This window comes from Zophobas morio, unplaced genomic scaffold (assembly GCF_036711695.1).
Source record: "Zophobas morio isolate AGI-343-1 ecotype UQ-CSIRO unplaced genomic scaffold, CSIRO_AGI_Zmor_V1 ptg000041l, whole genome shotgun sequence".
Taxonomy (NCBI): domain Eukaryota; kingdom Metazoa; phylum Arthropoda; class Insecta; order Coleoptera; family Tenebrionidae; genus Zophobas; species Zophobas morio.
The window spans coordinates 5,677,204-5,705,202 of NW_026972146.1; the positions used below are offsets into that span (position 1 = coordinate 5,677,204).

Below are 27,999 nucleotides of genomic sequence, written 5' to 3' on the forward strand. Positions count from 1 at the left end.
CACCCTAAAAAAAAAAGTAAACCCGACAATTTCCTAAAGATTTTCCGAACAATTTTTGCTGGATAAAATAATTTTTGACATTTAACAGTACGACGTTCTCCGAATAAATTTGAGTGTAAATGAAAATGTGTTACAAAAATACTAAAGGTAGAAAAAATTAGTTCTTATACCTACAACAATTTTTAACCAGACATTTCACAAATTGTAAACAGACGGTTTTTTTCCATACACCCTAGATCGGTCAGATGTCACTATAATGTCACGCGCGATCTTATAACTTTTTTAGGAATGTTCTAAATTGGAAATGCTAGACAGTTGCTGTTTTCACGATTATTACAAACACATTTTTTGTTTTTCCCTTTAATAGAAAATTCTAATTTTTGCTTATTGCCTCTGTAACCATTTTTTAAATAATTTTAAACGTATATAAATGTAAATTTTATTGAAACTTCAGCCACCACCACGATCGTTTTTGGATTATCAAACATCTTTCTTTCCTTTTTTAATGGGAACGAGGACTAGTTTAATATAAAACCCACGGTTTTAATAAAGTTCTCATTAACTGACAAACCCGTCACATTCTTAAGATTCCCAAAAATAAAATCACTGGATTAATTAAAAAAAAATCAAGAAAGTCATTGGCTTAAAAATTATACACAGTGTCTCTAAATGATTCTGGTATCAAGGGTGGTTGCGGAATTTATTTTAATTATTTTTCAAAGCCGCCCTTGATACCACGATAATTCATAGCCACGTTGTATAAAATATGTAGCACCCCGTAAATCCGCCGCCCCCAACTCACCTGCGATCACGTGCTGGTTGTAGTTATACGTGAGCGGCACCGAATGCAGCGCCCTCGCCGACCATCTCTTGTGCCTGCTCTCCTCGTCGTCGTCGCTGCCGCGGTCCGCCTCCTCCCCGAGGAAGTGCACCTTCTCCCACCGATCCAGGTACCTGTCGACACACAGAGAGACGCGGTGTGTTAGTGCTGTCCCGTCCCGCCACGGCGACGGCCTGGTGCATGCAGTCGGCGATAGTGAATCGAGTCACGGCGCGGGTCACGCCGGAACCGTCACTGACCTACGACACGCGGACACACAACAACACTCGGAACCACGTGAACGAGCGCACCACGTGAGCGGCGAGCGTCTCGCGGCGCCCGCCGTCACACCGATCCGCGGCGAGAGGTTGCTGCATGCCGTACTCGCTGGCAGATAGTCAGTAGGTGTTGGGCCGAAAGGGGGAAAAGAACGGCTCGCGGCCGCCGAGGCGGGAGATGCGGTGCACCAGGTCGACGGCGGTCACACTTACCGTAGGTAGATTTGTTTGAGGGCGACGCTGCCGTTGACGCAGTCTTTCGAGAGGCGGAGTTGCTCCAGGATTTCGGACCAGCCATTCTTTGAGTTTACCTGGAACGTTAACGGAGGGTTAAGGTTTCGAACGAGAAGATAAGGGTGAACGATGAAATCTTGGTGTGCGATAACGGGAAAATTCCAAAAAAAAATTCAAATAAATTGTTTGCATCTAGAATTAAAAAAAAAAAAAATTGAGTTAATAATAATCGAACCATGCCATTTGTTACTGTTATTAGGTTATTACATCTAGCAATAAAAACGAGTAAGATACGGAAAACGCTTTCAGTAGATCACATCTTATCAGCAATTGCTGATAAGAAAACGACTACAAAAACCGAAGGACGCCTATTTTTTGCTGAACCGTTTGCGAGATTTCATCAACTTTTTTCTAATCGAGCTGTGACGAAAGTATTCCTATTAACGTTAAACGATCTAATAAAAAAAGACAAAAAAAAGTTGACGTCACAGAAACAAAAACAATTTGTCCTAGCAGTCTTTCTTTCTCTCTAAATTCCACAGCCGGGTCTTCTATGTATTTTTTACGACTTCTATTCTATGTTATGTAGTTTATTTCATGGCTTTATGTTTATTAGATCAAAAGTAATATAACAGATCTTGTTTCATTCGTTGAATAAATTTTGAAGGTCGACTAGTGTTTGCTCTTAGAATCAGTAAAATACAGTTCGTTCCTCCCGCTTGAAGAATCCTAGGAGACCACGTTTCAACTTTTTCGCTCGCCGAAAGACTATGAACAGCTCGGGTTTTATTTTTTTGTAAGTGAATAATCTTAAGGGTCGATCGAATTGCCACTGCATAACTTTGCTCGTTTCTCTCGTCGATTAGATCGTGTTTCGACTTAGAAGTGCATAATCTAGCTCGTTTCGCGTGCTGAAACATAATTTTGAAAAATAACTTGTGTTGCATAAGTAACTCACTGTAATCGCGGGAAGAATCTTGAACACAGAATTGAGTTTTGGTTTAGAAATGAAATATAGCTCGCTTCGCTCGCTAAAAGAGCTTTCGGACGAACGATATAGTGTGTTTACGACTTTCAGTTGACTAGCATTACATGTTAATCCCTCATAAAGTTAAAATTAAAAAAAAAAAAAAAAACACAAAAAAACCCACAAAAAATCATTGACATTTGGTAGTTTTACGACAGAAGAAGGTCTTGCCAGGCAAGCGGATTTACTGCCCCCCCCCCCGACGAACTCGTAAAAATCATCACAAGTCGAAATTTTGTACATAAATGGTATAAATACATCATTCGGAGATAAAACTGAGTTAAACATCACAAAAAAAATTCGTCGAAGCTTGGTTCGACAGAACTTTCTTCGCCTCTGAACTGCAGCCGAATATATCTCACTTTTATAAAAAAATTATATATTTTATTTTTTTCGATTTTTGTTTCTGTTTTCTGATAACGTCTATATAAAGTCAAAACTAGTGGTCTAAATAAAACTAACGTAGATTTTTTTAACTTGAATTTTTCATTTTTTTTTGTTTCTTCAGTTTTTCGATTTGCAATTTCGTTTCGGTTTTTAATCTTCTTTATTTTTCAATTATTCGATTTTTCAACGTTTGGATTTTCGATTCTTTGTTTTTTCAGATTTTAATTTTTTCAGTTTTCTTGTTTCTTTAATTTTCAGATTTTGTAATTTTCCGCTTTAAAATTACTCGAGTTTTCAGTTTTTAATTTTTCAAGTCTTAAGTTTTTCATTTCTTCAAATTTTCGATTTGCAACTTTTGGTTTCGGCTATTTTCTTTATTTTTACATTTTGTCGATTTTTCAATGCTCCGATTTATCAATTTTTCGGTGTTCAATTATCGATTTTTCAACTTTTAGATTTTTTAATTTTTCGATTATCTAATTTTCGATTTTTCAATTTTTCGTTTCTCCCATTTTTGATCTTTCAATTTTTCGTTTCTGCCATTTTTGATTTTTACTTTACATATGTACCTAATAATAATTACAGTTTTTAAAATCTACAATTTTTCAATTTTACGACTTCTCCATTTTCAATTATTGGATTTTAAAACTTTCAATTCAATTTCTCAATATTTCATTTCTCAATTTTTGGGTTTCCCAATTTTTCGATTCGATTCGTTTTTTCTTCTTACCCGATTTTTAGTTTCTCTTTCAGTGTTTCGATTTTTCGTTTCTTCAGTTTTTCAATTTTCCACTTCTTCGATTTTTTCGTTTTTTCAATTTTTTGATTTTTCAATTATTGGATATTAAAAAAATTTTTCATTTATTCGATTTTTAAATTTTTCAATTTTTGATTTTTCAATTTCTCAATATTTAATTTTTCAGTTCTTCGATTTCCACTTTTTCAATTTGTTGAGATTTCCATTTTCAATTACATATTGGGTTTTAAAAAACTTTTTCATTTATTCGATTTTTCAATTTTTTGAATTTTGATTTTTCAATTTCTCAATATATATTTAATTTTTCAATTTTTGGGTTTTCCAATTTTTCGATTCGATTCGTTTTTTCTTCTTTCTCGAATTTTAGTTTTTCAGTGTTTCGATTTTTCAGTTCTTCAATTTTGTGATTTTTTGTTTTTTTTAGTTTTTCGATTTTTCAATTTTTTCCGATTTTCTAGTTTTTCGATTTTCAATTTTTCGACTTTTCAACTATTCGAAAACAAAAAAATGAAAAAATTGCAAAATTGAAGAATGAAAAATGAAAAAACGAAAAAGTATAAAATGAAAATTTTCAAAAAACTATAAATTGGAAATCGAGAACTTGAATTGAAGAAACGAAAAACTGAAAAATCGAATGATTAAAAATTGAGAAACTTAAAAATCGAAGTAACGAATTAAAGAAATCGGAAAATCGGATAATTGAGAAATCCAAAAACTGCAAAGTTTGAAAATTTTCAAAATTGGAAATTCGAGTAATTGAGAAATTGGAAATTCGAGGAATTGAAAAATTGGAAATTCGAGGAATTGAAAAATCGAAGATTGATAACTTGAGGAAAAAATTGTGAAAAGCAAACTTAAAAAATCGGAAAATTGAATAATAAAAATGAAGAACTTGAAAAATGCAGGAAACGGAAAATTGAAAAATCGAAAATTGAAAATTGAAAAAATGAAAAATTATGAAAAATCCAGATTTTTCGAAAAATTATCAAATTTGATTTTGCGAATTTTAGGATAATACTGGCAACAACAGAACCGTATTTTCAAATGTTCGGAAGAATGGAGTGAGCCCTTTAATCAAAACAATAAATTGCCTCATTCATTAATTTTTTGTAATCATCCTGTGTAAGTAATTGTAAAAACTATGAGTGCATTACTAAACCACAAGTATAGTCATAATACATATTTTGCATATTTTAAGGAGGATTTCTTTAGCAAAATTTTGAGATGACGTCATCAAGTTTTTGGAAGGAGATAAACAAATAAATTTTGATTAACGATTTACCATGCTTACGATAACCTTAAAACGTTTCCAAGATTTCAAGGCATTCGGTTTTGCACTTTCAAAGTTAAATGTTGTTATACAATTTGCATTTTTTTTCCAAAAATAAAAACAAATTTACTATTTTAATACTTTAGCATACACTCGTGAAGTAAAAACAAGCAAAATGTTCAGAAAACCCGATTATTGAACAAAATCGGTGAATTTTTAACGGTTTAAATGTGGTTTTGTGTTAATTTATTTCCACAAGGACTCCGCGTAGTTTTTCGACCGGTGCGAAATAAGGTTAAGCTGTTTATTTCAACTCTCAAATTACGAATCAAGATAAATAAATCCGAGACCTCAGATGTGTAACTAGGACCCGATTTATAGAAAGCGAAGTTAAAGTTAATTCGCGATTAACTTTTAACTGAGGCCCGTTGCTAGGAAACGTGCATGTTTCAACCAATCACGGGCTCATATTCCACATTTTAATTCTCTGTTAAACTAATCGAGGATTAAATATTTAACTCGCTGTTCTATAAACCGGCCCTAAATGTTATAAGTTCGTTTACCGGAGAGATGGAGTGATCACGTGCCTACAAAATGAGCGTCCAAGCTCACACGATAACATCAAAATTGAACGAATAAAAAAAATTCGGCGAAATGTTTTTGTCTGTCTATAAACAGACCTTATGTTCCTTATTTTTTTTATATTATTTTTATTTTATTATAACACAACATCGAAATAATATACGCATTTACATAAGGAATCCTTTCAAAGGTCACACCGCCAATTAAAACCGTTAAATGCCGACACCTCTTCACCTGGCGCCACCGAAAAAAAAAAACCGAAAAAAGTCCAATTACCACCTTCCTACTAATTATAATTACAATTTTTTCCCAAACGCCAATTAGCCCAAGAAACAGTTAACTCCTCGACGTCCTTCCTGTTACCAATCCCCCATCCGCCCTTCGACACCTCCCCCAACCTCATGCTCCTCTATCCGTTTTCCCCGCGCCGCCGCCTGATAACCCGCGATCGCCGCCCCCCGCCGCCCGCGCGGCACACTCCAAACACCTCCTCTTGTCATAGCGCGAACGTCTCGGCGACCTCCGCGGATTTTCTGCCGTCCTGCTAGCAGGATCGCATCTACGCATACCTGCGACAGCACGGGCAGGATTCGGCGCATCGTCGCCGCCGTCGCAGAATCCTAATGGCATCAGCGCGTCATTAACGGCACGACCGACGGACATCATGGGGAAAATGGATGCGGTGCGATCCCGCCGGGGATGATCGCATCTGCCGATGTCGCGTGTCGATCTATTGATTTTCGCGCGGATGCATGCTACGACAACGTCGCAATTAGCCGCGATACAACGGTGTCATCGGGTTTCGCTGCTGTTCGCTGGCGACGGCAGCGGCGGTGGCGTGCATGCAACCGGCTAAAAATAAAACGGTGGAAGAGGGTCAGTGTTCCAAACACCTTCGATATTCGGCATCGGCGGACGGTGAATGGGCGAAATGGGGCGGCGAGAGGGCGGGCGGCGGGGCGGGAATTTGGGGTGTTGATTGTGGGATTCTTGAAGGTAGTTGCGTTTTATGCTCGATTTGTGCTTGTAATTAATTCCGAAATTTCATTCACACCGTTGAAGAAGTTGACGATCTCGGCAAAACGTCAAGAATTTATGGATTCGAAATTCGAATTTTTCTCTGATGGCTATAAATTATCCCGAGTGTTACTAAGTTTCATTCATGGGAGACATTACAAATATCCGACTTAAAGTTCAGCAAGAATTTTGTCATTTTAGAAATCGGCACATTTGAGCATCTTTTACGATTTTCAAAACCACTACAATGATAAAAGTTCGAAACCCACCCTTTATATGAATATGCTTGACAAATTCGCGAAATTCTCGCACTGAAAAGTTTAACTTCGTTTAAAAACCCATACTCTTGTACTTGTGGTTTATGAATCCGCCTTGATTTTTTACCCATGGCATCAAAATTTCGCAAAAAATCTCATCTTTTAACTTACTTCAAGTTCTATCGAAATAACTTTCGATCATTTTTTTTTGCTTCTGTTATAACAACCAAGGAAAACGGCATCAGATAAGTATCAAAATGATTAAATATTAAAACTAAAAGTACGTTTATTGAAGAGAAAAACTCTTAAAATGGCTTTTCGGTAGATGAAAGTTCCACTGTACACACGCTTGTATTTTTGGTTTATGAATCCGCCTTGAGTTCTTATAATCGACGGTGAATACAACGATTCCATGTTTTCTCGATGTTTCATGACTCCTAGAGTGTACGAAAAAATTGGTCTAAAGAGTTTAGACAGTACTTCCCTCGCTGTCGGAAACTTGATGACTGCATGCCTATTGTGTTTTTTTTTCTCATTACATTTACTAAGAATAAAATTATTGTATTCCCAAATTTTCAGGAAAATGAATTGGGTCGTTTTGAATATTGATTTGTTATAATCAATAAAATAACGAAACAATTTACTCACGTATACGGCGCCGGCGTGTAATATGAGAGGCAACTGAAAATCGTTTATGTATAAGCATTCTTAATTTAAGATGACAAGCGTAACAGCATACGTGTGAGTCAAACAGAGAAACTGTAAACAAAACCGATGATCGTCTAGAAATTTTTATTGCTTCGGCTTGCGCTTATTATATAAAACATTGGGTTTTATTTTAATTTTTGACGGTGGAATTCACAATTAATTGATTATAAACATGTCTATTCCACATTCGCGGAACCTAGTCAGCGCACAAAACAAATGCACGTCTGTAATGTTAAAGTCGATGTAAATAAGCGTGCTACCCTATGTTTCAAACGAGTTTATACTTTACAAAATTTTGTGTCTACCAAATTGGGTTGGTCCAATGTAATACTAATAATGACTGTTGCCTTTAATTTAATCAATAAAATAAATTGACTTCATTACACCTCTTAAGAAAATCTAAAAAATATGAATGGAATGATAAATCACAAGTACAAACTCATCATATTTTTTGCATTTTAGATAGGATTTATTCAGCAAAATTTAAGGGTGACGTCATCAATTTTTTTAGGAGGGATGAACAAATACATTTTGAACAAAAGTTTACCATGCTTATAATAACTTTAAAATATCTCCAAGGATTTCAAAGCCTTCGGTTTTGTAATTCCTGATTAAATCGATAAAATAAATTCACGCATTCATTAATTTTTTTGAGTCACCCTGTATATGCAAATCCAAAAATATGAATGGAATGATAAATCACAAGTACAGACTCATCATATTTTGTGCATTTTAGATAGGATTTATTCAGCAAAATTTTGGAGTGATGTTATCAATTTTTTAGGGGGGGGGGGGGAGCAAATACATTTTGATAAAAAAATTACCATGCTTATGATAACTTTAAAACATCTCCAAGATTTCAAAGCATTCGGTTCTGTAATTCCTGATTAAATCAATAAAATAAATTGACGCATTCATTAATTTTTTTCAGTCACCTGTATATGCAAATCGAAAAAATTTGAATGGAATGATAAATCACAAGAAGAGACTCACCATATTTTGTACATTTTAGATATGATTTATTCAGCAAAATTTTGTGGTGACGTGATAAATTTTTTAGGAGGGAGGACATTTTGATCAAAAATTTACCATGATAATTTTAAAACATCTTCAAGATTTCAAAGCATTCGGTTTTGTAGTTCCTGAGTAAATCAGTAAAATAAATTTTGCGCATTCATTAATTTTTTTGAGTCACTCTGCATATGCAAATCCAAAAAATATGAATGGAGTGATATGTCACAAGTACAGACGCATCATATTTTGTACATTTTAGATAGGATTTATTCAGCGAACTTTTGAGCTGACGTCATCAAGTTTTTGGAGGGGATAACCAAATATATTTTGACTAAAGATTTATGATGCTCTTTATAGCCTTAAAACATCTGCAACATTTCAAAACATTCGGGTTAGCAGATTCAAAATTAAATTGCAAAATGTTGTTTTATAATTTTGACTTTTTTTTTCCAAAAATCTGGACGTTTCGGGTAAAAACTGAATTCGGAGTCGTAAACTACATGTATAGGACTATGTTATTTTATACAATTTAAGACCCATTTACTATGTACAATTTTGAAGTGACGTCATCGCATTAGTGGTGGGGATGATGAGACAAATTTTGGTTAGCGTTTTACCATCTACATGATATTCCTAATATAAGTACAAAATTTCACAACAATCGGTCCAGTACTTTCGGAGATTATCTGTCTGATAAAAATCCGGGACGGCAGACAGACGGAAATGGGAGATCTATTTCTTCGTCTTCTAGGGGTCATGAAAGATCGAGAAAACGTAAAAGTAGAGAGTCGGCCGACGGACTCGATTACAATACTTCCTTTGCTTACGCTCGGGAAGTAAAAATTGGTAGCCCATTTCCGTCTACCTGTCTGGTGTTGTGTGCCGGATGTCCGAATTTTTATGAAAACTACCACACCGATTGTTGCTAAATTTTGTATGTATATTAGGAAGATCATGCAGATGGTACAACGCTAACCAAAATTTCTCTAATCATCACCACCAACAATGTGATGACGTCATCTCCAAATTTTACAATAGTAAATGTTATTTAAATTTTATAAAATAACGTAATTCTCAATCTGTGGTTTATGAATCCGTCTTGAATTTTTACCTTCAACATCCAGATTTATTGAAAACATATAATCAAAATTGTACATCATTTTACAATTTAACTTTGAAATTGCAAAATCGAATGCTTTGAAATCTTGTAAACGTTAAAAGGTATCAGAAGTATGGTAAATTGTTGATCAAAATTTATCCGTTCATGAATTCTTCAATTTTTCGATTTTTCACGTTTTTGCTTTTTCAATTTCGATTTTTCGAATTTTCGATTTTTTCGCTCTTCTATTTCTCGATTTTTCAACTTCCACTTTCTCAATTTTTCGATATTTCAATTTTTCATTTTCTCGTTTTCAATTCTTTGATTACTCAATTTTCGACATTTCAGTGTTATGATTTTTCAATTTTCCGATTTCTGGATTAATCGATATTTTGACTTTTCCAACTCTCAGATTCTTCGATTTTTCAGGTTTTAAATTTTCGATTTTTCGCCTTCGATTTCTCAATTTTTCGATTTCTCGATATTTTGATTTTTCGGTTCTCGGGTTCTCAACTTTGTTGTTTCGATTTTTCAGTTTTTCAATTCCTCAATTCTTCAATTTTTCGATTTTTCAGGTCTTTGCCTTTTCATTTCTTGATGTTTCGGTTACGGGATTTTCTAATTTTTCGATGATTCTTCAATTTTTCTTCTTTTTCGATATTTCATTTTTGATATTTTTCAGTATTTCGATTCATTTTTTCGAATTTTAGATTTTTTGACTCTTTGATTTCTCGATTTTTCAACTTTCGATTTCTCAATTTTCCGATATTTCAATTTTGGGATTTCCCAGTATTTTTCTATTTCTCGATTTTTTGCGATTACTCATTATCCACATTTCAATATTGGTATTTTAAAATTTTTCGATTTCTCAATTTCTCGATTAATCGACATGTTGGCTTTTCCAATTCTCCGGTTCTCAACTTGTTGAATGTTTTGATTTTTGAGTTTTTCAATTCTTCAATTTTTCGGGTTTTTGATTTTTCAAATTTTTAATTTTCCATTTTTCGACTTCGATTTCTCGATTTTTTGATGTTTCAGTTCGGATTTTCAATTTATCGATTTTTCAATATTTCTTTCATTTTTCAATTTTTCGATATTTCATTTTCGGGATTTTGCAATGTTTCGATACTTCGATTTTTCAATTTTTAAATGTTTCGGTTTTGGGAGTTCTCAATTTTTCAATTCTTTAGTTTTTCTTCCATTTTTCGATATTTGATTTTAGAATTTTTCAATATTTCGATTTTTCAATTTTTCTTATTTCCGATTTTTCGGCTTTTCGATTTCTAGATTTTTCAACTTCCGATTTCTCAATTTTTTTGATGCTCCAATTTTTCAATTTCTCGATTTTCAATTTTTCGATTACTTAATTTTCGACATTTCAGTGTTGGGAATTTTCAATTTTTCGATTTCTCAATTAATGGAAATTTTAGCTTTTCCAATTCTCGGATTCTCAACTTTTTAATGTTTCGATTTTTCAGTTTTTCATTTCTTCGATTTTTCAGGTTTTTAAATTTTCGATTTTTCGACTTCGATATCTCAATACATATTTCGATTTTTAGATGCTCAGTTTTGGGATTTTTCAATATTTCGATTCTTCATTTTTTCCGAGTTTGCAGTTTTTCCAATTTTCGATTTTTTGGCTCTTCGATTTCTCCATTTTTGAAATTACGATTTCTCAATTTTGGAATTTTCCAGTTCTTTTATTATTCAATTTTTCGATTTTTCAATTTTTCTAAACCTCGATTTTCAATTATCGACATTTTAGTGTTTAGTATTTTTCAATTTCTCAATTTCTTGATTAATCGATATTGTGACTTTTCCAATTCTCGGGGTCTCAACTTTTTGATGTATCGATTTTTCAGTTTTTCAATTCTTCAATTTTTCGATTTTTAGATGTTTCAGTTTTGGGAGTCTTCAATTTTTTAATTCCTTAATTTTCTTTCCATTTTTCAATATTTAGATTCATTTTTTCGACTTTTCGATTTTTCAATTTTTGCATTTTTAAATTTTAGCATTTTATTTTTTTTTTATTTTTTCGATTTTTCAATTTTTCGATATTTTAATGAGCAAATTTTTCAGTTTTTCAATGTTTATTTTTCAATTTTTCAAATTTTTAAATTTTCGATTTTCACTTTTTTGATGTTTCGATTTCTTGATCTTTGGATGTTTCGACTTCTATGTTTTAGATTTTTCGGCTTTTCAATTTTTCAAATATTTGATTTTTCGATTTTTCAATTTTTCGGTTTTTAAACACATACACATGTATTTCTAGTTTTCGATTGACCTAAATACTTTCTTATTTTCTAACTTTTCGATTTTGGCTTTTTTGGATGTCTCGATTTTTCGAATTTTCTTCTTAACTTTCCGATTTCTCAATCTTTTGATGTTACGATTTCTCGATTTTTTAAATTTTAAGATTTTTCGATTTCTGGGTTTTCTTTTTCCATTTTTAAATTTTAGATTTACCCATTTTTGATGTTCCGATTTCCTGATATCTAATCTAATCTAATACAAATCCGGGACGGCAGACAGACGGAAACGGGAGACCTATTTCTTCTAGGGGTCATGAAAGGTCGAGAAAATGTAAAAGTAGAGAGTCGGCCGACGGACTCGATTATAATACTTCCTTTGCTTACGCTCGGGAAGTAAAAATGCCATTTTATATTTATTCCATTCAAAATCGAAAAAACCTTGTTATAGTTCCGGTTTTGAAATAGCGAAAAAGCAATACTTCACGAGTTACTTGATAGTGTCTCCTTACGGGAATTAAAGACTGTCTCCAGCGCAAAGTTTCAGATGATTGTCGTGAACTGAACACCGTAAACTTCCCCTTTAAGAGGTCAACGTTCATCGTTTCAAAACCACAACTATATCCGAAGTTAAACCAATGATCTTGATTAAAGTGGCGGCAACCAAGGGCCGCCTTATTATCTTTCAATTCATTGGCAACGTTACAATCATTTCGGCGTCCTTTAATCTGTTGTATAACAGACTTGTTGTCCGGCACTGTATTATCAAAGTTAATTCGTGATATCAACAATGAACTAAATTCGAGTTGGCTGTAATCCATCTCTGTCTTAAATTATTATTACTATTAGATTATTGACACAATGAATACTGTGATGGGCTAAATATGTTTGAATTATTTTTAAGTTCCATAGAAGAATTGACCCAGAAATGAAAAAACATTTTGTTTGCGTCAAAAAATATACGAAGATTCCAAAAATTGTTTTTAAAGAAAGTTTAAAAGTTGGTAATACATAGAATATAATGAATGTGTGGGAATCCCCGATTGCGAAATTAGTCCCGAGATCCTTCACCCGTACGCTTACCGTGACCGTCCCCCCGTCCCCCCCCCTCCAGTTCGCAAAAAACCCTCATACTCCAAAACCGACACCGCCCCCACGAATCATCCATCAAAAAAAAAAAAAAACCTTCAGCACCACTTTTCGCCACCTCCGCGCAACAGATCCTCGAAAATCCCCGCCTAGATCGACATCCGGAAGAGCCCGACCCCGAAATTAACGGTCCGAGGTCATGTTCGCGACCCGCTCGCGCTCTCGCGAACCCCCCACCTCGCGCGTCCGTTTTTTCGTCGAAACAATAGAACGTCGTCCTCCCGTCACATGTAACTCGATCGTATCGTTCCAGCTCTCGGACGAGTTTCGCCGCCGCTCGGCACACAAACGGTCGGTCGCTGAACTTGGCCCAGCGTTGCATGGTAGCGCGCTGCGGGTGTCGGCAAGCCTTCAAACCGATGTTTATTGTGTGCCCGTCGTTTCTCGTCGCATCTCCCCTTCTTGCGCTGGGTTCCGTTGCCGGCGTCCTCGTCTCGCTCGTCACGAGCGCGCGTCCCTCTCCGTCGGCTCGACAAGCCGGTTGTGTAAGCGGCGGCGGCGAAGCCGATGTGAGCGGCGCGGCGTTGCCGCGATGCCGGCCCGCGACTGACTCAGCGCTTATGCGGCACGTCAAGGACGGACGGTGGGTCGTTTTTTGGGAGGATAGGGATTTTTGGCGATTGATTGGGTACCGGGGGGAGGGTTGGGTGCGGAAGGAGGCACGTGGTGGGGCCGACTGAGGGTCACGTAGCGCACCGAGCGAGCGAGTCATGTGGCCGCCGGGAGGGCCTCGACGGGCTTCTTTCGGAAATTCGAGGAAGGAATCGATGATGTGTAAAAACTGGATTCGCGAGATCACCTTTGTGTCTCACGGTGTTGACCAGGTCTGATTTCCTGGGAATACATCAAGCTTTAGAATCTGGATTTCACAATAAAAATTCATTCTTTTCTTCCTCTTCATGCGATTAACAATTTTTTTTTAATTTTTATTCTAGAAGATTTTTTTTGAGTTCATGACCCTATATACAACCGGGCGAAAGGGCAGCCAATATCGCTTATTTTATTCACGTAATTCTCGAAACTTATAGATAGTTCATTATCATAAAAATAACACTAATATTAAATTTTTGAAGACCCTTGTCGAATTTCATGTTGTGGTTTTTGAAAATATTTTCAGGATGTTGAAATTATACCTGGATACTTTGTATCAACATTTGTTATTTATTAAGAGTGCTGACCTTCATTGCTACAATGTAATCTCGTCAAACCTGTAGGAGATATAAACACATTTAACGGCAAGATATTATATTACACGGTGATTAATAAAAATACATGAAGGTATTATGACACGACAAGTAATCAACCGAACGACAGAAGGCGACCGCTACGTTTCAATGTGGACTAAAATCAACTTTGTCGAGTATTTGTGATGCAGCTTTTTATATTTTATCGAGATTTGAGGATTCAGTAACGATTCCAAGAGTTGTCAATCCACTGTAAAACGATTTTCCACGTATGAGAAATTAATATGTACAGGGTGTCAGTAAGCGCGGTTCTCGATATCTTATTAATTATTACGAATACAAGAAAAATTAATTAGTCGACGGTTATTTCGATTGCAGTAAAGCCTAATAAATCTCGCGTCTTTGAAAGACCATAAAATCCAAAATGAAAATTTGAAAATCGAGAAGTCAAGAATTCAAAAAATCGAAAAGTAAAAAAATTAAGAGAGGAGTCTAAAAACTGAAGAATGTAAAAAATGAAAAATCCAAAATTCGAAAAATCAAAAATCGAAAGGCAGAAAGTTGACAAATTCGAATATCAAAAATAGAAAATTCGAATAATAAAAAAATCCAAGTGAAAAAAAAAACGAAACACTGAAGAATGGAAAAATTGAAACATCGAAAATCAAAAAAATCAAAAATCGAAAATTGGAAAAGCCAAAGAACTGAAAAATCGAAAAAAAAAAACCAAGAAATCGTAAAGGAAACAAATTAAAATTTTTCGGGTTTTTGATTGTTGAATTTTTCGATGTTTCGATTTCTCGGTTGTTGGTTTTTCGATTTTTTGGTTTCTCGATTTTTCTTTTTACAATTTTTTGATTTTTTGATTTCCTAATTTTTCAGTCAGAGAAATAAAAAATTCGAGAAGTAAACCAATTCAAGAGTTAAAAAACTGAAAAATGGAATTGAAAATTTCAGAAATCGAAAAATTTATGAGAAGTCTAAAAACTGAAGAATGTAAAAAATGAAATATCGAAATACCGAAAGGCAAAAAATTTGCGAATTCGAATATCAAAAAAAGAAAACTTGACAAATGAAAAAATCGTTAAAAAATAAAAAACGAAAAACTGAAGAATGGAAAAATTGAATACGGAAAAGTTAAAAAATTGAAAAGTCGACTACAAACTGAAGATGGGAACAATTGAAAAATCGAAAATCAAAAAAATCTAAAATCGAAAATTGGAAAAATCAAAGAAATGAAAAATGAACAAATTGAAAATCGAAAACTCAACAATCCGAAATTTAACAATTTTTCGATTTTAGACGTCCTAAATTTTCAATTTTCTTCTCTATTAATCGATATTTTGACATTTCCAATTCTCGCGTTCTCAACTTTTTAATGTTTCGAATTTTCAGTTTTTCAATTCTTTAATTTTTCGGTTTCTGATTTTTCAATTTATAAAATGTTCGATTTTTTCGACTTCGATTTCTCAATTTTTCTTCCATCTTTCAAGTTTGCATATTTCAGTTTTAGAATTTTTCAGTATCTGAATTCAGTTCTTCAACTTTTCATGTTTAGATTTTTCAATTTTGCGGTTTTTGTAGTTTCAATTTCTCGATTTTTCGACTTCTAGGTTTTAGAGTTTTCGGTTTTTCAATTTTCCAAATTTTTGATTTTTCGATTTTTCAGTTCTTAAATTTTTCAATTTTTTCGATTGATGTTTTTGATTTTTAACTTTTTGATTTTGACTTCCTGAGATTTTTCAATTTTTCGAATTTTTGACTTCTCGACTTTCTAATTTCTCGATATATTGATGTTACGATTTCCCGATGTTTCAATTTTTGAATTTTTCAATGTTTCGATTTCTCAGTTGTTCGATTTTTCGATTTCCTAATGTTTCAGTAAGAGAAATCAAAAAATCGAAAATTAAAATAATTCAAGAGTTGAAAAACTGAAGAATGGAATTGAAAATTCCAGAAATCGAAAAATTAAAAAACCGAAAGGCAGAAAGTTCGCAAATTCGAGTATCAAAAAATTGAAAAGTAAAAAAAGACGAAAACCTGAAGAATGGAAAAATTGAAAACGGAAAGAAAATTAAAAAAAATGAGAGGTACAGAAAGAAAATTCCATGTCATAATACTGTAACAAGTCTGGGTGTTACTTTAGATTCGAAATTGGAATTTTCTCAACAGATTTCCCTTCTTTGCAGAATGTGTTACTTTAGGCTAAAACAACTAGCTCCGCTTAGAACAATTTTGGATGAAGGTTCTAAATTAGTTTTGATTAATTCGCTTGTTCTTTCTCACTTGACGTATTGCGACATAGTTCATGGTCCATGTTTGACGGGAAATCTTAAATACAAATTACAAAAAATCCAGTATAATTGTGTGAGGTTTGCGACTCATGTGCCACGGTTTAATCATGTAACACCCTATTTGCGATCTTTAGGCCAGCTTAAACTTAATGAACAACGTTTTATTCATTATGTGTCTTTTGTGAGCAAGGTGATGGTTAAAAAAGTGCCGGATTATTTATTCTCTAAACTATCTAAAAGAAGTGATTTCCATAGTAGAGAGCTTAGATTTGTTGATAAACAATTGACTATACCCACTCATATGACTGCTGGTTTTGCATCATCTTTCTCATATCTGGCTCCCTACATTGTGAATCACTTAGATCAATTTCTTGATATGTCCAGTCAAGTCATTAAAAAGCGGCTAATTTTTGATATTTTACGAGGTACCGACTTAGGCATTTCTTTTACTAAATTTTAAATTTGTGTTCCTTTTTTATTGTGTTTTCTTAAGTTTGTTGTATGATTTTATTTGTTTTATCCTCAGGTTAGTTAAGTTAATTATCAGTACGTATACACTGTTAATTAACCGTTTGTACTGTTCTGCAATAAACTTATCTATCTATCTATCTAAGTTTACAAACTGAAGAGGAACTGAAGATGAAATGAAAAATGGAAAAATCAAAAATCCAAAAAATCTAAAATCAAAAATTCCAAAACTCGAAAGAACTAAAAAATCGAGTAATCGTAAGGGACACAAATTAAAAATTCGAATATCTAAAAATAGAGAAAACGAAATATCGAAAAAATCTAAAATCAAAAATTCCAAAAATAAAGGAATTGAAAAATCGAAACATGGTGAATCCGTAAAGGAAACAAATTAAAAATTCGAATTTCGAAAAATAGTGAAATCGTAAAGGAAACAAATATCGAAAAATAGAAAAAACGAAATATCGAAAGCCGAAAAATCGAAAAATCGTTAGTCGAAAAATGGAAAAATTTAAAAATCCAGAAATCTAAATACATAAAAAAATGAAAATTCGAAAGTCGAAAAATTGAATATTCGATGAATCAAATATTCGAAAAATCGAGAAATTGAAAAAGTGAAACGTAAAAAAATTGACAATTCAAACTCTGAAAAATGAACAAATCGAAAATCGAGAATTCGGATAATCGGAAATTTCAAAAATCGAAAAATCGAACAACTGAAAAATCGAGTAGTCTAAAATTCGAAAAGTCGAAATATGGAAAATCGAAAAATTCTTCCTACAACTTTAAAGTGTTTATGATTTCAGCAGAGTAGGAGGTTTTACAATTTCAAAATTAATTTTTTTTATTTTTTTCCAAAAATCTGGAGGGTAAAAACTCAACACGGATTCATAAACCGAAAGTGCAAGATTGTGTTATTTTATAAAATTTAAATAACATTTACTAATGTACATTTTGGAGAAGACGTCATCCTATTGTTGGTGGGGATGATTAGCCAAATTGAGACCTAATTTTTCATACTCTGGGGGTCATGAAACATCGAAAAAACATTAAAATGGCACAAAAATGGCCAGTCGATATGGAGGAGGATCGCTTAGTGATTCACCTTGTACATATGTAAGCCAAACCTTATTTTAGTTTCTAAAATTTTTTTATTTTTCTAAAAAAAAAAAACATTCTAATTTTCAACTTTTACCGAATCTCGAGCGATAGAATTATTTTTAAACAGATTCAATCCATACAAAATCATATTCATTTCGCTAAATATTTGTCATAAATTCATCATTTTTCACAGAGAATCGACGATTCCAAGACCTATCGATCTATCGAAAATGGGTTTTCCGCATCTTACAGACGCATTTATGAAGCCAAATCATAGAACTTTCCTCCATTTTTTTCTAATATTTAATTTAATCTGATTTTTTTTTTCAAAAATTAAAGAAGTGTTTGTGTTCAACTAAAAAAAACGTAAGGTCGCATTTCCACTCTCATCAATTACCAAAACCGCCCAACTGCATTAATTAATATGTAACCGTAACAACAAACATTTCTATGTCGCTATCACCCTTATTTGTTTAAAACCAAATTAAACCGCACCACACAGCCGAACACACTCAAAAAACCTTTATTAAAAAAAAATTACAATCGAACGCCACCACGAAAAAATCACCACTCACACAATCCAAAACCCCGCCGAATCTTAATTAAAATCCACCGCCCCCAATTTTCCGCTTCTCCGAAACCCATCGCCTCGGATCGATCCCGACCCACATAAAACCGCATCCAGTTTAACTCGCCGCCGTTGTCGAGTTGTAAAAAAGTCCATACACCCCCCGTGGGCCGCCCCCGCCACGACGACACCGGTAATCCCAGAAGCGAGCGAGAGTCGCCGCAGCGACTCGATCGCGCCTCGCTATTTCGGTGCATACGCCGCCTCCGCCGACACCGACCGCACTGACGGCAGGACACGGCACGTTCTACTAGGTCAGGGTCTGTGTGTTCCTATTCTCTGGTCTCCCGCCTCCTCCCGCCCCCCGATTGGAGGACATACACACATCGTACGCGCCGCTATCGAAGGAGGAAGGCCTCGGTCACGGCGTGTCATCACCCCACCACCACGGGCGGCAGACGAACGCTTTCGCTTTTCGGTGGACGCCGTCGTCGGCGATTTGCGGATTTTCGGGAGGGATTGGGTTCGCCGAATCGAACGACGGAATAATGTGATTGACGGGTGACGGCGACGGACGGAGATGGATTGGATTTTTTCGGGGGCTGGGGTGCGTTGGGGGCTGGATTTAGTTAATTATGTCGGGGGAAGTGATGTGTGATTAAATAAATTGAGTCATTACGTGAAAGAGTCCGGAAATAATGAGCTGCTTATGAGGAAAAATTGGTGCAAGCTGAAGTTTGATCTCGTTTTTTCCCATATTTTAACTATACATAGGTTTATAAATATTTAATCGACCGCATTATAATAAACGAACATACCCGAGTGGTTTAAATTTTTTATTTCGTACGAAACGGTCACAGGCACTGGGAATCAATTCGTTTTACTGCCACCCGTAGGCGCCAAAAATTAATTAAATTGCAAAAACATCCAGCCAGGTTCAAAGGGTACCCACTTTCCGAAGGCAAAATTCGTTTTTTTTTACATATAGGATATTAAGTCTTAACTGAGTGATTGCCAATTAACTTCAAAAGACTGCACAGGAAATTGGGCACTTCCAGTTTTTCAACGCGACAACACAAAATTTTCAACTGAAAAATTGCTTTCAAAAGAGCTGGCGAAATTATAACTTTAGAAACCTTTTTTTTTTTACTATAACAATCATTTTACAAAGTTGCACACATTCTTGACACGACTCACTTTACAATCGTCACTAATCCCGCTATTTTTTTTGTGTCATCCAACCCCTAATAATTACGATGAATTTTTGTGGATAGCAGACGTTACCTTCTGAGGTTGTACCTTTCAAATGACTAAAATACGGGTGTCATTAAAAAATTTTCACATCTATAGGCCATCCCCCGAAAATAGTGGTTTTACGACTTTGACTCCTTCCTCCTATCAAACATCACCGCCTTATCTGTGATGATCTTTATGGGAGGTTTGGAAAAGCTAAAATCATAAAACCACAATTTCGTGGATGGCCTGTATGCAACTTTCACAACAAACGAACTGAAAAATTCAAAAAGTCCTAAATCATTAGACCAGGATTACGCTATTAAATTTTGAAATCCTCACGTATCTACTTGGGGAAAACAATTTTTGGTCGACTTTTAGCTGCAATATATTTAATTTGTGTTATTTAACGAATGCAGCCCACGCACAAAGGAGAACATTTAGATAAGCAAAATTACATTTTCGCTCAAGAAATATCCTTCAGAACTTTCCCACTTCTGCACAGTCTGAGAAAGTTTTGTAGTTTTTTTTTGGCACAGCAAAAACTAATTCTCCAATAAATTTATACTAAAAATATACAATTATATTTATCTGTTTTTTTAAATCTTGATTTTCTGTTAATGTATATGCATGGCTAGTTTTATAAAAAATGCAGTTGTAGAATTCTACAATAAAAAAAATCGTTGAATTTTTATTATTATTATTATTATATTTTTAATAAAACAAAAACTCCAACAATGCAACTCATACCGATAAAAACCATTATTTTTTTGTAACAAGCGTATCGCTCGGACTTTTTCTCTTTCAAGTTCTGCAACAATGAACTCGAAATTTTACTACTTCATGTTTATTTAAATCAAACAATGTGTTTTTGTAATAATTGTTAATACATTCTATCGGCTACATCGCATTTGCATCAAACTATGTTAAAACCTACACAAAAAATTCGCATTATTTCTTGCAACAAATAATTTTACTGTTTAAGACGCCACATACAAAAAATATTAATGATAATCAAGTCAGATTCATAAACTGTAAGTACGGAATATGTCGTTTTATAAAATTTAAATACCATTTAGTACGCAAAATTTTGAGATGACGTTATTAACGTTGACGAAGCGATGCAAACGAAAAAGTTTGACAATGAATTCAGTCGGAGTAAATAAATATCTTTCGACTGTATTAATTAATGAATTAATAAAATATGACGAGATCGTTACGCCTTCAAATAACAAAGATCGATAAATAAGCAACAGCTTTTTCTCCTCCATGAGGCAAAACCTCGGCAGCTCCACTTTTTACTCAAACTTTCTAAGAAATATTTTTTAGAATTACGTACACACACCAGGCTTCAAAAAGTTGTCTGACCTGATTTTATTTATCGATTGTCTCAAAAGTACACACATGACAACAACTAAATTTATTACTCCACCGAAGCGAGTACGTTTAAATAACTTTTTAAATTTTTTACGGTAGCGACTCTTCGGAAAATATTTCAGCAACGACAACACTTACTTGAAAACCTATTCAATACTAATAATAAAAACAATACATTCCCAAATAAAAGAAACCGGTAGCGGCTACCCGACGTTCCTGGTTAAAGTACCCTTTTTATCTAAAATGAAAACGGTTCTTCCGTAATTAACTGACAACAGGTACAAGCACGCCGAGTAATTTATCGACGATTATTCAATCATTTTTCTAGTGCAGTGAAACTCGCCAATTAACGCGGACTCAAAACTACGCCAGATCTCGGTATTTCACATCGAAAGCCTCATTGTCTTCACTCCAATCACACAAAAGGAATGGCAGGCCGTAACTCAGTGAAAAATGTGAAATATTCATCACTCGTGTTTATTTATTTAACACGAATCGATCGACACCGGTGAGCACAAACTATCGATATTTTCAAACTTCCACCGTTGTGTATGGGGTGATCGAAAGATATCAAACCCTCACACGCTGTACTTCCACGTCGCGGTTTTTCTATTACGATCAAACACGTACTCCCGACTGAACAAAAGGCTGCTACTTGGAGAAAAAATCAAATATTCATTACTCGTATTTATTTATTTATTTAAAAGCGGTATCGATTCGCGCCACCGAGTGCAGAAGCATTATCGGTTTTTTCTCGATATTTTTCTCTGAATTTATTCCAACTAGTGTAGAATACAAGAATCCTGACAAAAGAATTATTGAGTGGGGCCAGATAATTGTCCCTTCTAATTGAATTAGTGCAGCGGATGGAGCCGCTCTAAAATTTTTGTGCCGGCCGTAATTATGCCGAGCTAATGACGGAATGATATCCACTATAAAGTTTTAATGAAACGACATCGATTGAAATAAAATTTCCACGTCGTGAGTGATGTGGGAATTGTCGGTCCCGACGCCAAAATAAATAGACAAACGCACGACTTTGCTGAATTCGTAAATCTTGAATTCACTGTAAGCCCGAAAGTGAAACCACTTCGCATTATTTTGGAGGTTCGTCATTGAATGTTGCCTGAAAACACAAAGGTTCCATGAATCAGAAGAAGCAGAAAGTCAACGTTCACTACTGGGCGGACTCTACTATACCAATATATATTTTTTTTAAATGTGGATTTCTCAAAATAAGACCTCGTCAAAAGGGGTTAGTTAAATGTATCTTGGATTCGACGTGAGAATAAAGAGGAATATTGTTTAAAAAAATTGTAGAGAAAATTTGTAGAAGTACTAAAATCGTGGTGTAGCAATTTTAATTAATTCCAACCTCAAAGAACGTGAATAATCCTCAGATCGAGGTGGTTTTCCGTCCGTTAAGCTGAAGAGAGCATTAAAAATTCGCGCCGTTAGTCACCTCCTCGACCGGGATTATTGAAATTCCGCGGAGGTCGGAGTTTAGTTCGCGTAGTGGCGGCTTCCTGGGGGAGGGCTCCGTGACCGGTCCGCGCGGGTGGTGCTTGAGCCAACCCTGACCTTGCCGCCTTGGTGCAGTCGGCACGGCGCGGTCGGCGGAGCCGCGTCTGCTCCGCCAGCGCGCCGAGCACATGGTGCACGTACCTTGATCCAGCCGCCTTGGCCCGTCACCAGGGTGTAGAGCAGGTGGAGGTCGACCTCGCGGCCGCCGAGCACGGGGGGCCTGCGGAACGGCGTCCTGAAAGAGGGCGGGGTGAGCGTCGGAGGGCATGGGGGCAGGGACTTACCCGCGCGTCTCGTGGAAGAGCTGCAGGTCCCGGAGGAAGGCGTCGCGCTCCCTGGGGCTGGCGCTGTCGGGGACCCTCGCCATCGCGCCGTCACTCTGCCGTCATGCTCGCCGCCCCCGGGCTGCTCCAACAGTCGACTCCCTGCGCTACGACGTTGCACTCGCTGCCGCAATAATGCGCAGAACCATCGCACAACGCTTTCGACGACGACGTCCCGGGTGCACGGATTGGGGCGATTGCTGCACAGAGACCGATTGAATCGCGATTTTCGGGCGCAACGGCTGCACTGCTAACCCATGATGCCCGACGAGACTGCTGCCAACATGGCCGCCGGTTCACAGTTACTGTAAGGCGCGAACGAGGCCCTCTCCAGCGGCACGCGCGGAGGGATCGAGCCCCACGGAAGCCGCCCAGGGCCGCCGACACGAGCCCACCACTGCGGAACACTCTTACGCGCCCCGGATCGCGGAGGACGCGCTGCGTTCACTAGAAAAAATCGCAAAGTTTTGACAACACAAAATATTAGTTCAAATGCCAAGTGACAGACGGGGCGACATCTGGTCGCTCAATGGGAACCATGGCGGACGGTCGGTAATGCAGGCAGCTGGCGCGCCGCACGCCGGGCGGATTGGGTTTCAATTCGAAACGCCGGGCCCATACAGGGCAGGCCTTCAAGTTTTTCTCGAATTTTAAAACCAATTTGAGTGGAACAGAGAAAAAATAAACTTTTTTGTAGATTTGTCACAATTTGCGCCTTTTTTTTTTACAAAAACTGCATTTAAAATCAACTTTTAAATGAAAACTCAGTACTATTTAGATAGTATTTTTTATTCTATATTGACAAAAACTGACACCTGAAGTGACACTCAGGTATTGCAACTATAATACGTCCATTTTAGTTATAATCTAATAAGTAATAATGCTAATATAAGGACTTTGAGACCTACATACATAGGTGGTCATTCTCTCTTGTCGTCTTGTAACGCTCGTTCTAATAACTGAGACGTCAAGAACGATGTTTGATTAAAACCAATAATGTCCTATATTCTTACTAGTTCCATATTTACAACCTGTAACTTGTTATATTTTATCTGAGTTATAATCACGACTGAGTAATTATACTGGAAAAATGTCATCCTTGAAATTTCTTACATTTTGAACACCCTTGTATGTTTCGTTGCTTGTAATATCGAGTGACTATTAATGATTAAAGTAAATTTTTGAGTTCGCAGTTCTGAATTATTGGCAGCAGTATTAGCATATCAGTTCATGTATGTCAATTTTAACGTGAACGCACCTAAAAACCAATGATAAAATATAAGCTACTGAATTGGTGGCCAAAATTTTAAATATGTTGCGAATTTTACAAAAAAAAAAATACAAACATTAATGGTTACTCATGGGTCACTCAGTACTTTTAACGTCTATTAAAATAAAAGTGCGATTTTCGTACACATTAACTGCTTTTTAGTGTTTGAAAACTAGATGAGAGTTAAAATGACCACAAATATTCGTTCGATATTTTTATTTATACTAGTCATTTACATTTAAACGGACTTTATTTTATTCTAATGTTCTATTTTACTTAGTACGACAGAAAATTCAACTTATTTTTGGTTGGTGGTAACTTTAAGCTAACTTCAGGTCTATCAGCTGTTTCAAAATAGTTTTAGGCGGGATTTTAGTTAAATTAACCATCTCTCATATGATTTAAAGCTTTTTGCCAAAATTTTTCGGGATTATGTCATGTCGATGTAGCAAATTTAAATTTGCTATATTTTAAATTTATCGCCTTTTTAGTGCTACTTGCGAGTGCTACTTATTTGGAGACACTCTGTATACCACGTTACTAAAAGAAAATTCGCACCACAAAATTTAAATTCGAACTTTAACCGGCGTCGTTCGCGCATGCGCATAATGTGTTCGTCACCGTCGACGCATCTGGCGCCATCTACGCTATCCAAAACCTATCAAAACAACGTCAAATCGAAACAAAATTTATATTATTATCACACAATGGACCTGATAAGGATAAACCAAACCACAACAACGTATATCTGTGAGTAATGTGCATAAATAAAACGGTTTATTTTAATGACCAAAACATTGCGATTTCAGAATTGCGAACTGCCGTTTGGCACTTGGGTGCCCCAAGTTCGCAACCGAATCCTTTTGGTGTACTTGTACGAAATACGACGCCCAGGATGCCAAAGCATCGTCGGAAGATTTTGAGAAGAACGGTGCCCATTAAAGTGAACAGAGACATTTTGCAAAGGCAACTTACCTGTGTTCAAAAAGACAAGGAAAATAGTCTTAGCACGATTACAGAAGGGAGTGGGAATGATCCTCTGCTTAGTTATATGGTAAATAGCGGGTTGGTGTTGTTAGAGTGGTGGGTTTATTGTTGTGTGTTGCAGAAAATTGAGGTTAAAGAGGAGCTGGATTCTGACCAACAGCTCGAACTTAGTGAAGAGATAAACATACCATTGAAAATAGAAGAGTTTGAGACTTTAGATTATGACAGGTACAGTTTTCATTGATGTTGGTACACCTAACTTAAAGTGCCTTTTCTAGTATTAATATTAAACAAGAAGAATCACCTGAATCTGAAAGGCACTTAACGCCTGGAACAAGTAATAATGATTTGAATATACTGATAGAGTGGGCTTTAAACCTACAATACGATCACTCAAAACATTGCAAGGGACGCCTCTACCCGTGCAAAGAAATATTCGATAATTTTAGGTGTAAGATAGTCGTTCTGTACTGCACTGTTTGTAAAAAACGGATGTTACACACGCTCAAGGATTGGGCCATGTAATTATATAAATAACACAACTTTAATTTTTCAAAAACCCCGCCTGTCCGCCATGTTGACGATCATCTTTGACATTTCTCCAATGTCAGCAGCGGAACGTCACCACAAAAAATAACTTTTTTAACATTTAAATGGTTTATAAACGCAAGAAGTACCACTACGGTGACACCCACTTGAAGAAAAAGTGGCGAACGAAACGGAGAACTAAAGACTTGGACCAGGTAATTAAATCTAACCTCAAACCACCACGTGCTAATTACGTCATTCCAGATCGACGAAGATCTCAAACCCGAAAATGCCGAACAACTTGTGAACCAAGTAACCGACCACGACAAACCCGGCGCTGCTCAATTCTACTGTGTGCATTGTGCGCGCTACTTCATCGATAACCAGGCTTTGCACGAACACTTTAGGACCAAAGTGCACAAACGAAGACTCAAAGCGCTGGAGGCGGAGCCCTACAGCATCGAGGAGTCCGAACGGGCCGCCGGCTTCGGCAGCTGGAAAGCCCCGCAGAAGCGAAAAATCGAAACCATCGACCCTGACGAGTCAAACAAACGTATAAAAACGGAGTGATGGCGGCAGTGCGCGTTCTTAAAACTGTTATAAAACGTCGGTTTTCGTCCGCTTTGTACATCACGGGCGATAAAGCGCAAAGTAATTACGTTGTTTTGACTCCGCATATTGATTTCGATGAACAGATCAAACGCAAAGACGATTTAGTGAAGAGTATCAAGGCCCGGAAATTAAATATCGATTTGGACAAAATTGAGAAGCGGTGGGCGTTTTTTAAAATGCTTGACGACCACAAGACCGTTCTTGAGGTTACTAGGAACGAAATTAACGTTGTTATCGGCAAGTTGAAGCAGGAGCCCCAGAAAAATGCGGCGGATATTGAAAAGTTGCAACTGCACGTGAAGCTAGTCAAAGACGATTTAAAAAACATCAAGGATTACTCGTACGGGATTGACGAGAACGCGAATTTGGGGGTGCTGAGTTTGCCCAACCTTTTGCATCCTCAAACACCAATCAACAACACGGTGACCTGCCACGAGTTTTTAGACCAACCAAAACGCGTCGATAAAAGTCACGTGGATGTTGCAAAATCGCTGAATTTAATTGTGTATGTGAACCCCACTTGTTGTTTCTTGAAATCAGACGCCGCGCTTTTAGAATTCTCACTGACAAACTACTTTCAAGAGAACTTGTTAAAAATGGGGTTCACTCAATTTTCTAATGCGGATTTTGCACGAAGTGTTGTAGTGGACGGTTGTGGGGATAGAAAAATTTTTACTCTTGAGGGATCAAATGATGAGTTGAATCGTCTACATTTGGTTGGAGGGGGCTCCTTGCATTCGTTTATGGCCTATTTTGCTAAACACTCGCTACAAGCGGCTGCGCTTCCGCTGAAATTTTTTTCATTAGGTCGGAAGTACGTCTCGGGAGATACGGGATCAGATTTGTTTAACTTGAGTCAAAATAGCGTGGCGCGAGTTTTTGTCGCTTTTGAAGATGACCGTCAAATGGACGAAACGTTGCACGCTCTAACGCAACAAATCATTCAGTTGTATGAACCTTTAGGTTACCATTTTAAGTTAGTTTATGTTCCAGCTAGTGATTTAGAGAAAGGGGAAAGTTTGAGGGTTTCTGTTCAAATGTTGTCAAATTTTTTGCAAAAATATGTCGAAGTTGGAAGTTTGGGGGTTTACGACGACTATTTAAGTAAACGCTTGTTGTTCACTTGTATGGTCAACAAGGAGCGAAGATTTCTTAAAATCATATCAGGAGAAGTGTTGAATGTTCAGCGATTCCTAGCTTGTGCTATAGAAAACAACTGTCTTTTGGAAAAACCTCTAATACCTGACGTTTTAAAAAAATATCTGTAATAAAACTTTGACAAAAAATTGTGTTTTAATAATCTAGAGCGCATATTAAAGCCACCCCTCGCTTGATCCAGTGCGATTCCGGTTTTTCGCTCGGAATCTCGATCGCTACGACGTAGTTCGTCGAGTGTCCAGTCGTCGATAAAACTCCGGCTCGTTTCAGTGTCTTGTAAACGGGACTTTCGTAAACCCCTTGCGGTTTAACGTGGTTTTCCTCCGGTACCATCCACACGACTGACATTTCCGTGTACAGTTCTTTGGGGTTGGACTCATCTAGGAGTTCGATTTGAGGATTCCAGCGTGCCCCCTCTAGGAACAAACCCCAGATGCAGCAACCGTCGGCCGGTCGCGTTTGTGGTGCCTTATCTAGAACCTACTCAGATTCAGTTAAACCGAATCTGAAAAAATCTGAAGTAC

At 36.2% G+C, this 27,999-nt stretch overlaps 4 protein-coding genes across 13 annotated transcripts in view; 2 read left to right on the forward strand and 2 right to left on the reverse strand.

Moving 5' to 3' along the window:
- The window catches only part of Bap170 (Brahma associated protein 170kD), a 45,054-nt gene extending 21,596 nt beyond the window's left edge, over window positions 1-23,458 (reverse strand). For 3 of the 8 annotated variants that reach the window (XM_064071838.1, XM_064071836.1, XM_064071835.1), the window contains exons 1-4: window positions 22,882-23,456; window positions 22,739-22,832; window positions 1,312-1,409; window positions 803-954 (exon numbers count right to left, since the gene is read on the reverse strand). In XM_064071838.1, coding sequence (XP_063927908.1) covers window positions 803-954; window positions 1,312-1,409; window positions 22,739-22,832; window positions 22,882-22,964 — 427 coding nt within the window. In that variant the 5' untranslated portion in view covers window positions 22,965-23,456. Of the gene's footprint in view, window positions 1-802; window positions 955-1,311; window positions 1,410-22,738; window positions 22,833-22,881 lie in introns of all 8 variants that reach the window. The other 5 variants (XM_064071842.1, XM_064071843.1, XM_064071837.1 and 2 more) reach the window with 4 other exon arrangements.
- A 1,364-nt stretch (window positions 23,459-24,822) lies between these two features.
- On the forward strand, window positions 24,823-26,275 carry LOC135141035 (zinc finger protein 593 homolog). Of its 2 annotated transcripts, XM_064071849.1 has the most exons (5): window positions 24,828-24,940; window positions 25,000-25,244; window positions 25,299-25,405; window positions 25,456-25,920; window positions 25,970-26,275. In XM_064071849.1, the coding sequence occupies exons 4-5, from the start codon at window positions 25,831-25,833 to the stop codon at window positions 26,273-26,275; spliced, it is 396 nt and encodes a 131-aa protein (XP_063927919.1). In that variant the 5' UTR covers window positions 24,828-24,940; window positions 25,000-25,244; window positions 25,299-25,405; window positions 25,456-25,830. The 2 variants fall into 2 exon arrangements, with proteins under 2 accessions (XP_063927918.1, XP_063927919.1); XM_064071848.1 differs by lacking the exon at window positions 25,970-26,275 and having other exon boundaries at window positions 24,823-24,940; window positions 25,456-25,719.
- Window positions 26,275-27,617, forward strand: LOC135141033 (serine--tRNA synthetase-like protein Slimp). The gene has a single exon (XM_064071846.1). The coding sequence runs from the start codon at window positions 26,275-26,277 to the stop codon at window positions 27,583-27,585; it is 1,311 nt and encodes a 436-aa protein (XP_063927916.1). The 3' UTR covers window positions 27,586-27,617.
- LOC135141032 (dynein axonemal heavy chain 1-like) overlaps window positions 27,552-27,999 on the reverse strand; it is a 29,184-nt gene continuing 28,736 nt past the window's right edge. For both annotated transcript variants that reach the window (XM_064071845.1, XM_064071844.1), the window contains exon 37: window positions 27,552-27,955. In XM_064071845.1, coding sequence (XP_063927915.1) covers window positions 27,611-27,955 — 345 coding nt within the window. In that variant the 3' untranslated portion in view covers window positions 27,552-27,610. The remainder of the gene's footprint in view (window positions 27,956-27,999) is intronic.

What these genes read in the sequence shown, in the direction of transcription:
- LOC135141035 (XM_064071848.1), top strand. Translation starts at nt 25,086, where the DNA reads ATGCCAAAGCATCGTCGGAAGATTTTGAGAAGAACGGTGCCCATTAAA. An exon ending in ATCCTCTGCTTAGTTATATG is followed by an intron (nt 25,245 to 25,298) that starts GTAAATAGCGGG and finishes TGTGTGTTGCAG; the next exon opens with AAAATTGAGGTTAAAGAGGA. An exon ending in GAGACTTTAGATTATGACAG is followed by an intron (nt 25,406 to 25,455) that starts GTACAGTTTTCA and finishes TGCCTTTTCTAG; the next exon opens with TATTAATATTAAACAAGAAG.
- LOC135141033 (XM_064071846.1), top strand. Translation starts at nt 26,275, where the DNA reads ATGGCGGCAGTGCGCGTTCTTAAAACTGTTATAAAACGTCGGTTTTCG.